This window comes from Arachis duranensis, chromosome 7 (assembly GCF_000817695.3).
Source record: "Arachis duranensis cultivar V14167 chromosome 7, aradu.V14167.gnm2.J7QH, whole genome shotgun sequence".
Taxonomy (NCBI): Eukaryota; Viridiplantae; Streptophyta; class Magnoliopsida; order Fabales; family Fabaceae; genus Arachis; species Arachis duranensis.
Genome location: NC_029778.3, coordinates 8979753 through 8993093, shown reverse-complemented (window position 1 = coordinate 8993093; position 13341 = coordinate 8979753). Strand labels below are relative to the sequence as shown.

General features: G+C 32.1%; 3 protein-coding genes across 3 annotated transcripts in view; 2 read left to right on the top strand and 1 right to left on the bottom strand.

Moving 5' to 3' along the window:
- LOC107496980 (uncharacterized) overlaps positions 1 to 291 on the top strand; it is a gene marked incomplete in the record, with an annotated part of 4927 nt that extends 4636 nt beyond the window's left edge. The window contains 1 exon segment of the mRNA XM_016118316.3: positions 1 to 291.
- A 1698-nt stretch (positions 292 to 1989) lies between these two features.
- On the top strand, positions 1990 to 4184 carry LOC107496994 (U-box domain-containing protein 1). Its single transcript, XM_016118330.3, has one exon. The coding sequence runs from the start codon at positions 2032 to 2034 to the stop codon at positions 4084 to 4086; it is 2055 nt and encodes a 684-aa protein (XP_015973816.1). The 5' UTR covers positions 1990 to 2031; the 3' UTR covers positions 4087 to 4184.
- Positions 4185 to 7772: 3588 nt separating this feature from the next.
- Positions 7773 to 11715, bottom strand: LOC107496983 (uncharacterized). The gene is made up of 4 exons (XM_021127371.2): positions 11052 to 11715; positions 9818 to 10303; positions 8564 to 9076; positions 7773 to 8149 (listed from the first exon to the last, which is right to left on the bottom strand). Exons 1-4 carry the CDS (start codon positions 11553 to 11555, stop codon positions 8066 to 8068), a joined length of 1587 nt encoding a protein of 528 aa, XP_020983030.1. The 5' UTR covers positions 11556 to 11715; the 3' UTR covers positions 7773 to 8065.
- Positions 11716 to 13341: the final 1626 nt, after the last annotated feature.

Sequence of the window (13341 nt, the reverse complement as noted above, 5' to 3'; positions counted from 1 at the left end):
ATTAAAGATCAAGCAGATATCTTTAAAGAATGTTGTAATACTGATATGGGAGGTTCTATGTATGTCTCAGATGGTAAATCAATAGGTTATAGTTTTGTGATGTTGCCATTTGCAGTTCAATCCCAAGGCAAAGAAATTTTGGTTTGTTATTGGACCTAGTAACACTTAACACTTATGAAAAGCATCATGCTCTCTTGGACATGTAAAACGCTTTAACATGAAAAAAGGAGAATAATTTTAGACAAAATGTTTTACTACATTGGAGTTCTTAGGACTCAGTAAACTATATATGTGCCAAATATAAAATGATTATATTTATTTTGTTACAAATAGACTACTCTTGGCCTTGTGGGAAAAGTATGAATGCAATATGCATCAATATTATTATATTCTCTTATTTTCTTTTCCCTTTTCCGTATGCATAAGCTTTTCTATAATATAAAAAAAGATAAGAATTTAAAGGTAAATAAAATGTAATATTGCATTTAGGCATAATTATCTAATTTAATATTGACTTTTCCTTGATTGTTTTCTAATTTATTGTTGTGGGATTTGAACATTTGGTTGATGAAATTTATATATTTTGTTATTTTTTAATTTTTTGGGAATTACCGAATTACCTATCTTTGTTACAAGTGCACACGCACTTACTTTACTAAGCACACATTAGTTTCACTTTATTGTGACAAGTTATGATTATAAAAAAACTGTATAATAGAACCGGAGGCAATTTGGCCTATTCAAAGTCAGAGGAAGCAGCTTAAGGTGTCCTTTTGCTACAATGATGAGCAAAATCTAAAGCTGACCTCTTTTAATCAATTTTAAACTTGAAGAATTCATTATAATGCTTACTATAGCCACTTCATGTTTGCCGAAATGTGGAACGAATCTACTATTGTGGTTACTAGCTTACAAGGAATTGCACACCAATAGTATTTCTTATCCCTTAAAAAATGGAATGCTAATCTGTTATGACAGCCAGATATTTATTTTTGTTAGCAACCCTTTGTGTTGCTTATAGTATCTAATATGGGTGTAAATACTAGGTACATTCGGTTGAGGCATTATTCTTTATGGATGTCACAACTCACAAGTCACAATGGACTCTGCACAAAAGACAAAAGTGTCATAATATAAATTAGAAAAATAATGTTTGCATCATTCTTTTTCATACTTTTCTTTACACATTTTTTAATGATATAAAAGACAATTTTTATTTTTGTTCTCATTATCAATCATTTTTAATATTAAAATAAAAAACATACAAAAAATATGTATAAAAATAATACATATAATATCATTCTATAAATTATATTAGAAATGATAGTGGTGTGGTAGAATATTTAGAATCAGCCGTTTAGGCTTTCAGCAGTCACAATATGTTATATTTTATTTTTAATACAACCATGGAAAGTGTGATGTTTTTTAATATTATAAAGTAGAAATTTATTCTATACTAAATTATCAAAGTTTGTTTTTGTATGTCTTGTATTCTAATTTCTAAATAGAGGGGAAGAAGAAGAGTTTATCTGTTAGAGCAACGACTACACCAAAATATATTGAAGAGAATTAAATATAAATATAAATTTGATGTTATAAAATAATTTTCCAAAAGAATGTACACATATATATTGAAATTGAATAGTCAAGTTGCAGACGCTATAAAGAATATTCATTTGTGAGATAGGACAAAAATATCCCTAAGTAAAGAAAACAATTGAAAATTATGTTTGACATGGCTCATCAAATAAACTAAAATATCTAAGGCTTGAATAAGAAAATGTTGCAAGGCAGGAAAATCCTCCAAATGGCAGCAACTTATGAATCCTCAAGTCTCCTCCAATGTTTTTTCCTTCTTGTCCTTAGCAATAATTGGACAAACAGAAAGAGTCAAGGTCCCATGCATTTCATTCAGCAATGCTTGACATTATTATATTTTATTTAAAATCCAATTAACAAGCTTATTACTTTGTCAACCATAATACTAAGAATGATCATAAACATTTATGCTTTATAATGTGAGGAACAACTATGGATTGTGATGCTCTTACTCTATCCACTATGACTATCTCTTCACCAGGATTGTTACCAACTGAGACATTATTAGATTCTTTGGTTCACATATCCAATGAAGTTGTCTCAATAGAGAAGCTTCCATTTGTGCAAATGAGGAATGTCTCATCCATGATAAGGAGGATCAAGCTTCTCTCTTCATTGTTTGAAGAGATTCAAGAGGCAGAAACACCACTCCCTCCTTCTTCAACTCTTTGCTTCACTGAGCTTTTATCAGTGATCACAAGGGGTAAGGTTTTGATCCAAGAAATCAAAGATGCAAGCACCCTTTGGGGCCTGATTCAGTTAGAATTCATCTCAAACCAATTCTATGTTCTTGTTAAAGAGATGGGAAGAGCCCTTGATATCTTGCCTCTTAGATTGCTCAACATAACTGCAGATATAAGGGAGCAAGTGGATCTTCTTCACAAACAAGCGAAGCGAGCCGAGTTAACCATTGATCCTAGAGAGCTCCAAAGAAGAGAAATGCTTCTAGAAGTAATGGCCAACAACATGATGCAAAACAAGAAGAACAAGGGCTATATGGATTTTGGTAAAATGGAAGAACTGTTAAGTAGCATTGGTTTGAGAACTATATCAGATTATGATATAGAAATTTCAAAGTTGGAGATTGAAGCTCAGAATCAAGCAGGAACAGGAGGACTAGTGGTTGTGTCAAACATAAACAACCTCATATCTCTTGTTTCTTATTCCAAATCAATGATTTTCAGAGATGGAGAAAATGAAGAAAGTAAGAAAGAATCTTGTTCATATTTGTACAACAAAGTCAATGATAGTTCTTCATCTTCTCAATCCATGTCAATTCCTGACGAATTTCGCTGCCCAATTTCACTTGACTTAATGAGAGATCCTGTGATTGTTTCATCCGGCCACACATATGATCGAAATTCGATTGCGCAGTGGATAAACTCTGGCCACCATACTTGCCCCAAAAGTGGACAGAGGCTAATCCACACTGCTCTGATACCAAACTATGCACTGAAAAGTCTTGTTCAGCAATGGTGCTATGACAACAATGTTCCATTGAATGAGCCTAATTCTTCAGTTTCCGAGGAAAAGAGCAATAAGAAGAACTCAAATGACGGCGCTATTGATCACATCTCTGCCAACAAAGCGGCTGCAGATGCTGTGAAAATGACAGCAGAGTTTCTGGTTGGAAAATTGGCAACAGGCTCAGCTGACACACAAAGACAAGCTGCCTATGAGCTTCGTTTGCTCGCGAAAACCGGCATGGACAACCGGCGAATCATAGCTGAGGTAGGTGCTATTCCTTTTCTGGTAACACTACTTGGATCACATGATCCAAGAATCCAGGAACATGCAGTGACTGCCATGTTCAACCTATCAATCTATGATAACAACAAGGTTCTGCTCATGTCGGCCGGCGCAGTGGACAAAATAGTCCAAGTTCTAGAACAAGGGAGAACAATGGAAGCCAGAGAGAATGCTGCAGCAACAATATTCAGCTTGAGTATGTTAGATGACTGCAAGGTTCAAATCGGAGCGCGGCCGAGGGCGGTTCCTGCATTAGTCCTCCTCTTGAAAGAAGGCACACCAATTGGGAAAAGAGATGCAGCAACTGCACTATTCAATCTTGCAGTTTACAATCCAAACAAATCAATAATTGTGAGTTCTGGTGCAGTTGATGTGCTTATTGAATTGCTAATGGATGATAAAGCTAGCATTACTGATGATGCATTATCAGTTCTTGCTTTGTTACTTGGATGCTCACAAGGACTAAAAGAAATAAGGAATAGTAGAGAGCTGGTGCCACTTCTCATTGATCTTCTAAGATTTGGATCAGTCAAAGGGAAGGAAAATTCTATAACACTTCTTCTAGGATTGTGCAAGGAAGAGACTGAGGTGGTTGCGCGGCGGTTGCTGGCGAATCCAAGGAGCGTGCCGTCGCTTCAAAGCTTGGCTGCTCATGGTTCATTGAGAGCTAGAAGGAAGGCTGATGCATTGTTAAGGTTGCTCAATAGATGTTGCTCTCAGCCTCATCATTCTCTTTGAGTCATACATGTATTTTGTATATTCTTCTTGTCATTCTTATAAGTTTGTTACAATGATTTCTCATTAGAAAATAATCCTTAGATGATTTAATTACACAAGTTGTCATATTATTTTTAATCTTTTTGTTGGATTCAATTAGGGCTGGAAGTGAGTCAAACCAGCTCTAGCTCGAGCTCGACTCGTTAATAGCTCGATAAGCTAAGCTCGTGAGCTAGTAATCCAAACTTAAACTTGGAATTGAGCTCATAAATTAAATGAGCCGAGCTTGAGTTTGGATAAGCTCAACTCATTAGCTCATGAGCTGACTCGATTATATATAGATAATTATTAATATACAAATCCTATATGTATTTAATCTATATTTTTAATATTATATATATACATATGAAATAGTACTATATAACCATATATATTAATGATCTTAATTATTTAAAATTTAAAATTTATTTTTTACATATAATTTTGATGTAGGACATAAATAAAAAATTTATAATTTATTGATAGATAACAATATATAAAATTGATCTTTTTAAATATTTTTTAAAATATATAAGTTATAATTTATTGATATAGAATTATAGATTATGTATTTATGTTTCTATTATTTGAGCCAGCTCGTAAGCTCGAGCCAGCTCGTGAGCTTTCGATGAGCCGAGCTTGAGCTTAAAAAATAAACTCGATTGTTAATGAGCCAAGCCGTGAACCAAGCTCAATTTTTGTGAGTCGAGCTTGAGCTTGGTCTAGCTCGACTCAGTTCGGCTCACTTCCAGCCCTAGATTCAATCACATTTCTTTAGTAAACATTCTTGTTATCCATGCTTTTTTTTAGCCTTGAAATTTGCAAAAAAAAATTATTAAATTTTATTTTATTTTAATTTTGTCCAAAAATTTTTTATTTTATATCAAATGTATTTCTAGCAACTAATGATAAAACTTTGTATTCGACTTATAAAATTGTTCTTATAAAATTGTTGCTAAATTGACCTTAAACTTCTTAAAAAATTAGGTATAAAAATATTAAAATATATTTGCTGTAAGTAAAAAAAATTTATGATTAAAATTTTGATAAATTTCAAAGACAAAATGTTATTTTATGGGCAATCTACTTAATTAAATAAAGTGAGTGAATCATTTACCTATATATACAAAACAAAAACTTCTTACGTGCATGTGCATTTTTATGTTTATGTAAATCGTTGGAGCCAACCACGGTTTTAATTTAATACATAAACTGTGGTTACTAGACACGGTTTACTTGTGAACAGAATGTATCATAAACCGTGGCAAGTTACCACGGTTTACTAAGAGAGGCAAATGCACATAAAACATGATAAGCAAACTGTTTATGAAGGAGTTTGAGTAGACATAAACCTTTGTTAGCTGCAATGGTTTATGAAAAGAGAAATTTTATATGTATGTGAGTGAGATTCAAGCTGGTGAAGAGATTATTGTCACTATATAAATAACAACAATACCAACAGAAATAATTCTACTAATAATAACAATCTATAACAATATATAAAGTGAATAGGAGAGTTTGGTGTCCAATTTCTATTTTTCCATCTTAATCTTATTGACAAACAGTGTTTAATATAATTGTCGTCTTAAAATTTGGTCAAAAATGTAATTATTAGTTAATTATTTTGTTCTTTGTAAAGTTATTTTTTTATTTTACACATAACTTCTACTCATATTTTTTTCTCTGTTCTATGGAGTACATGTAGTACTCTCTACTTATTTTTATTTTACTTAATTAAAAAAATAATGATAAATATGTGTATGGAGAATAGTAAGAAATAATGATTAAAAAAATGATAAATATGTGTATGGAGAATAATAAAAAATAATCAAAATGAAAATGAAAATTTTTTAAAAAATAATGGAACAAAATATGATTTAACATATTAAATATAAAATTTAAAAAAATTAGCAATTAAAATTATGCAAGAAAAATAATTCTTTAAATTTAAATTTTTATATCTGCTTTAAATTAAATAAGATTAAAAAATAAATAATTTTAAAAATATTTATAAATTTTTATTTAGTTAGAGACATAGAAATTGACATATTAGATCTAGAAAAATACTAAGAATTATTACAAATAAGTGTTAAGAATAGGAAAGATATTCAACAACAATATAATATTTTTATATTCAATTGTATATGTTAATAGTAGCTAAAATAGTAGTGTCCATATAATATTACTCTTTTGAAGATATAAAATATTTGATATTATTTTTTTATAATTGTTGGCAAATTTTATAATTTGATTAACAAAAAATCTGAATATTTGATATCTTAAATTTTGTCTGAAAGCAATAAAATATGACTTAACAAGTAAGTCTGAAAAATAATAAGGATTTATATAATAGGTATTCATCTAGATATCTAAATCAAAGAAGAAAAAAAATTTCTTTAGCAAATTTTTAATAATTCGAAAATTAACACAATAGTAGCTATGGATCAAAGTGATAAACAAAAATGAGAGTTGGAATAATGGTTTACGTTCAAGACCTCCTCTTCATAAACCGTGGGAAGCAACCACGTTTTATGCCGAAGTTTTTTTCTTCCTAATCCGTGGTAGGTAGTCACGGATTATACCCAATCTCTTCCAACCATAAACCCTCCTAGCCTCCAACGGTTTACGTTGAAACTAGAAACCGTGGTAGGTTCCCACAGTTTACATAAAAATAAAATTGCGCATGCACGTAAGAAGTTTCTGTTTTGTGTATACAGGTAAACGATTCACACAATTCATTTAATTAGGTAAATTGTCTTTTTTATATATAAAAAATTATATTAACTTTTCACCATTGTATCCATTTAGCTTCCCACAGATTTTGATGTATGGGGTTTTAGTTTTACAATTACACCCAATTTACTTGGTACTTATCTGCAAACTTGCCATTAGTCATAACCAATGTTTCAATAAAAGGTGTAAAGGCAAAACATGAAAGTGTGTAATTGTGAATGCTTTATATTGTAAAGAATATAATACGTGTACTTATTTTAAATATTTCCTATATATAATTAATCAACTATGGTGCGTGTAAAAAAAATTATAGTATTTTTGATAATTACAAGTTATATTTGAGTTAAAATTTTCACAAATTTCATAACTTGACATACATGAAATTCAAAAGTAACTAAGAAAGGAACATTTTTATAGTTAATACCCTAGCTTTATTATTAATTTTATTTTATTTTTTATTACAGTCAAACCAGCATATCAGAGTTGAACAACAAGCACAAATATGACTATTATACCAAATTTCATAAGTTTCACAATATTTCGGAATAAGATGGGAGTCTTAATAAACAAAATTTTAAATTAAAACAGACTATATTCCCATAGAAAAATAAATATGACATATGATTCAATCCACAATTGTATGATTTTTAATACAAAAAATCAAAGGATTTTCAATAGTTTTTGTATCTCATGAATCAATTTTTTAATATAATTTTAACGATGGTGATGTTTGTATAATTCTCTCTGAGGAAAATGGAATTTCGGATCAGCAATTATCCTTGTGCCTAACTCGCCACTATAGAAAGATTGAAACAACAAACTAAAATTGGCTGATTGATGGCAGATAACCTTTTTGTTTCCCAAGCTGTTTTGAATTAAATGATGCTATAATGACAGCGTTGTCTTAACAACTGAATAACTTGTATGTAACATGATTTTAAAGGGAGAAAAAATATGCACTTCTAAAGTTTGTGAATTCTGAATGACAATCAAGTTCTAGAACAAAACATGCTAATCTTGGTACACATTTGCCGTGCAATGAGCTTGGCTTATATTATGAACCCTAAAAGGGATACTATAACTGCAAAACCAATCCAAAAATGTTCCGAAACCATCATAGAACAGTGCCCTCTCCTGACATTGTATGGATAAAGGGGAAAAAAAATGAAAATTCAAACTGTTCATGTGTGAAGTGAAGATTACATTGAAGGAACAGGAATCTCAGGCATTATGAAGGAGCTGAGAAGCTGAACCTAAAACCAGTCTTGCCTCGATCATGTTCATGCTTCCTGAGTATATAAAAGTAGTTACCCTGAAAAACAAGAATCGTGCAGGTGAGATTAATAAGTTTTGGTACAAAGCAACTAAAATAGTAGAATATCAACGATTATTAAGAACAATGCTAATCTCCCAGTTCTGATACATTAAATTACAATGATAAATTCAAATATGAAATAATGTCAAGTGACTTCACCCGGCAAGTTCAGATGACGGATCGGATTTTCAGGAAGATGATATTATAAGCAAGTATTAAGTGCTCAGCTCAGAGAGAAAAGTGAGGGAGAAAGGGGAGATTAAAGTATCTAGATTTCTTTAAAAAATATATTTCCCTTCCCACCATACATTTTGCAGTCTATCATTGGCATTTCACTTCAATATTTTCCCACATTTTTTAGTAGCGTGACCTACTTCTTAGTTAGATATAGAGGTTGAAAATGAAGCTGACCTCTAGGCGGAAGAGTCGTGTGGGAATAACAATTCCACACCTGACCGATGTTCGAAAGGATTCTACGAACTTTCGAGCAGAGAATTGCTTATATTCATTCTGAGTTAGTTTGACAGCATTACCCGAACCAGCAAAAACATGTCCATGGATTCCATGTTCTCTCAACCACTTGATTGGAAGATCAAAAGATAGGTCTGCAAATGCAGTAACAGCAAGATCTCCTCCTATAAAATCCCATCCAGGGGAATCACTGTTGTTACCATCAGCTCTATCCCTACTTTGCCTCCGTGGTTCAGTAGGACCTAACCCCCTAGTTTTAAAGCCCCATAATGTTGTTGGTCCTCCTAAGGTACAAACTGGGGAGAAGTCACCACCCAAATAAAACCTTTCTGGCAGTGGAGATGTCTTGTTCATGAATCCTTGTCCCCATGGAAAAACAGCACCGGCAGAAATCCCAAGGTTCAATGCTGTATTATAAAACCCAAAGGGGACAGCAAAACGAACATCAAATTCCTGCATTGGAACTGGAAGTATTACAGAGCTACTTAAGAAAAAAGAATTTTAAAAGGGGCAACAAAAATAAAATAAATAACAGATATGAAGATCCAGAAGGTATGCCTTGGTGGACAATTTCTGACTATTTTACCATTAAAACAAGGTTAAACTATTTTGGTCATCAAGGTTTATCCTGGGGGAAGAATGTCTTATGGCCTAATATCACATCCACCACTCAGCAGTGAAGTTATTATGTGGACAATTTCAGCAAAATGAAATCCTAAAATCTAGCTCACTATCAACAAGATACTGAATCCATTGAAAAAGCATAGCACCATAAGCAATCAATCATCTCTAGAGTCACCATTTGAATTCACCATAAGCAATCAATCATCTCAAGATAGAATCACCATTTGAATTAACCAAATACATTGTTAAATATATTAGCATCTCTAGTTTTAGTTTTGACAGCCAACATCATCTGAACTGAATGATGTCATCAGAGATAGCAAGAGACAAATGCTAATGCAGATTATCTTATATGGGAAGTGGTTCTGATATTTTCCCAATCCAAGGAGATAGTTCCACATGCTCGAACTATGTCAATCAAGAATATTACCAAGATTATTCCAATAATTTCTAGTTCTTCTATCACTATCACTCAATAGAAAGATTATCATGTGTAATTAATAACAGACAAATTAAAACTTTTGCAGTGCAGCATATAAGTCAACAGACAATAAAAGGATTTAATCAAACCTGACGGAGAAACCGCAAACTCCGGTTATCTGGTGCAAGACCACCAAGATGGGTGGTAGAGAGAAAAGCATAGCCTCTTGTAGGCCTAATAGGTGAATTTCTCCTGTCCATTTTAAAGGTATACTTCAAAGATGAAAGTAAACCGTGCCCAAGCTGCCTCCTTATAGACCTGGATGATGTTTGTGATGGATCTGTCAATGTGCGCCACCCAAGAGTGTAAACCACGTCATGGTGCTTTGTGGAGATCAATCCAAGAGAAGCACCCAGTAACTGTTCTTTATACGAAGAAAACTCCTGCCAATCTTGGGAAATCAACGATATCCGTGCCACAATAGGGCTCAACAGTTTTTTAATTCGAGGCGCATAGACCCCTAAGCTCAACTCTGTTGCTTGGCTGCCACCGTATGCCAAAGAAGTATCCCATATATCACCATAACCCAACAAGTTCTTGTACTTCAGAGCACACTCAAGAGTCCAAGAACTAGTCTACAAAAATCATTGCACGATTCCCACAAGAGAAAGAAAAGAATGATGCATTAGAATCTTTTCCTTATTAGAATTAGCATATCCAACAATACATTATGTATATCATTTTGTTCACTAAATTACAATTCAAGTCAGTCTAATGAGTGTTTAAATGACTTCAAAACAACTTCTAACAAAATGTTCTAAACATAGTAATCATAGAATTTTGTGATTTTGAAAATCAAATCTTCATGGTTATTCAACAGCACACAAAGGCATGCCAAATTTTCGAAATGACCTATATTTCAAGTCAAGGGGAGTCTTAGAGCAACAGTTGAACAGTCCCGGTGAGATCTTAAGGCTACGGATTCAAGTCATGGAATTGGCCACTAATGCATCAAATTAGGCTGCCTACATTACATCTATTGGGAGTGGCACTAGGATGCTTTGCACCAGGCTACCCTTTTCTTTACACCATTTTCAAGTATTTATAAATGTTTTACAAATTTCTACTGCTTACTTTTCTAGACACTACCAAAAAAGTATGAGAACAAATATGTCAAAAGTTGACATTAATAAGCTTTAAACATCAACCAATATGACCAATCCTACATATATGATCATCTCTGCAGTAAATTCTCTAAAATCCAAAATTCATGCCATCAATTTTCTCAAATGCAAACACGGCACTAACATCCAAAAATCCACGGGCAAGTAAAATAACCCTAGAAACTTGAATCCAAAACAAGAAATGAGAACAGGTAGATACCGAGGGTTTGGTATAAACGCCGCATTCGCCGGAAACGGTGTTGTTGGACTCAACTACATCAACGACAACGTTTGCAGTATTGGGAAGCTCTTTGGGACCAGGCTCGAGCCTGACCTTGCAAGAATCGAAGATTTCAAGAGCCTGGAGCCTGGCAATGGCGGCTTCGCAAGCACGCATGAGGTCCTGCATGGTGGTGGCAGTCTCGATTCCCTTGAGCTCCGCTTCGATGACCCAATCCTTGGTCTTCGTGTTGCCTTTTACAAGAACATCGTGGACTCTGATTGGGACCATCTCCGACGAGAGTCTCCGCGCCAGCGTTTCGACCTTGAAACGCTGCTCACGGAGCTTCGAGGCTGCGGACTGAGGGGTTCGAAGATTTGGCAATACGTCTTCTTCTTCTTCTTCTTCGTTTTCTTCTTGTTCTTTTTCATCTTCTGGTTCGTCGTCTTCTTCATGTTCTTGTTCGGCATTGTCAGTGAGAGGGTGTGGTTCTGTGTTTGTCATTTATGGAGGGAGCTTAGTTAAGTGTGTTGGAGATTCTGTTTTGAATGTTGGAAGAAAGAAGAAGAAAAATGAATTTGCAGTTTTTGTGAGTAAAACGCTGCCCAAGAAGACGGCGATGTAGATGCTAATTCAATTCACCTTCTTCCTCCATTTCCTGCTCTTTTTCAACTTGCCCAAAAAAAAAAATTTAAGGTCTTACTCAAGTTGAAAATTCAATCCGTCGATTTTACTTAAAATTGATATTTGATATTTGAGAGTTGTTAGATGATTTAACTAATTTGACTAAATTTTCATCTAATAATTTTCAGATATCAACAAATCGACTTTACGTGAATTTTCACTCTTACTCAATTAGGATTTTTTTTATTCAACAATGTTAGGGAACCAACTCTATATAAGCCAAGAATCAGCCAACTGGTAAACCAGTGTTTCTTTTTCTTGTAAATTGGATGGTTTTGAATATGATTTCTATGTTTCATGTGTTACCATTAATAATATGGAATCAACTAATGAATGATCAAACATCTGTGCTGTGATTATCTCTTAATACTAGTGTATCTTCCCTCATGTTTTGAACGTGGTCAACAATAATTTAACAAAGGAAAAGTATAAGGAACCAAAAGCTTATCAGCCAAAAACTAAACAAAACTATATTAATTTATATCAATAATTAATTAATTTTAAATTTTTTAAATTCAAAATTTAAAAAATTTTAAATTGATTAAGTAAACCTAATTAAAACCTATAAAAACCTTCCTCTTTTTTCTTACGTTAATCTATCCACTTCTAACAATCACAAATTCGAAAAATATATAAAAGAGCATCCATTTAATATGAAAAAGAAACATTTTAATACTTAGTAGAAGAAACATCCATATATATTAACTCGTAAAAATTTTGAATTCATCCAAAGGTATTTGGCTGGGTTTTGGCTGATATGCTTTTGGTTCCCTAGTTTTACTCTTTAACAAATAAATTAAAGTATAAATTAATAAAACTAATTATAATTAATTATGTTGTTCCATTTTTGACTGATTATTAGTTTGTTCCATATATTTTTTCTTTTTTATTTTATAAGGGTGTGTTTTTCTTTAAAATGGAAGAAAACGGGATTTAACATTTTAATTATAGTTGTTAAAATTAAAGTGTTGATTGAATATTTGAATCGATTAAATTAGTAGTTTATTGATTTATTGATTCAACTGATAAATTATTGGTTAAATAAGTAGAATCAATCTTGCCTAAATAAAAAATATAAAATAATAAAAAATTAAATAAATTAAAATTTTTGGTTTCAAATTAATTATTCTTTAAAAAAAATAAAGTACTAATTTAATCTTCCACAATAACAAACGGTAATGTTTATATGTAGTGTTAACTACTGTGACGTATCTTTTAATTTTTGTAGCAAAATTTTACCTGTTTTAATAGAATTTATAATAAATAAAGAGCAATTAATAAATATTATATGAAAACTCAAAAAATAATGAATGCTTCATTATCCAAAACTACATCATTTTCATACTTATGTGACAGTAACAAGACATGCATTATTGTAGATAACAAAATACATGGATAATTTTATTTTGTTTCGCAATTTGCATTATTCATTAATGAAAGGATATACATGTCCACTGTTTATTATCGTGGAGGATCGAATTAATACTTTCTTTTCTAGGACTAATTAGTCCTAAATCGAATTTCTTGAAAATCTAATTGTCACTTTACTCTAAAAAATTTAAAATAAATATTTTTACTAATATTTTAATATGTATATGTAAATGTT

Coding starts and splice junctions, on each gene's coding strand:
- LOC107496983 (XM_021127371.2), bottom strand. CDS start 11,555: ATGACAAACACAGAACCACACCCTCTCACTGACAATGCCGAACAAGAA. Junction 10,304..11,051: donor GCGTTTATACCAAACCCTCG/GTATCTACCTGT, acceptor TGATTTTTGTAG/ACTAGTTCTTGGACTCTTGA. Junction 9,077..9,817: donor GTTTGCGGTTTCTCCGTCAG/GTTTGATTAAAT, acceptor GTTCCAATGCAG/GAATTTGATGTTCGTTTTGC.
- LOC107496994 (XM_016118330.3), top strand. CDS start 2,032: ATGGATTGTGATGCTCTTACTCTATCCACTATGACTATCTCTTCACCA.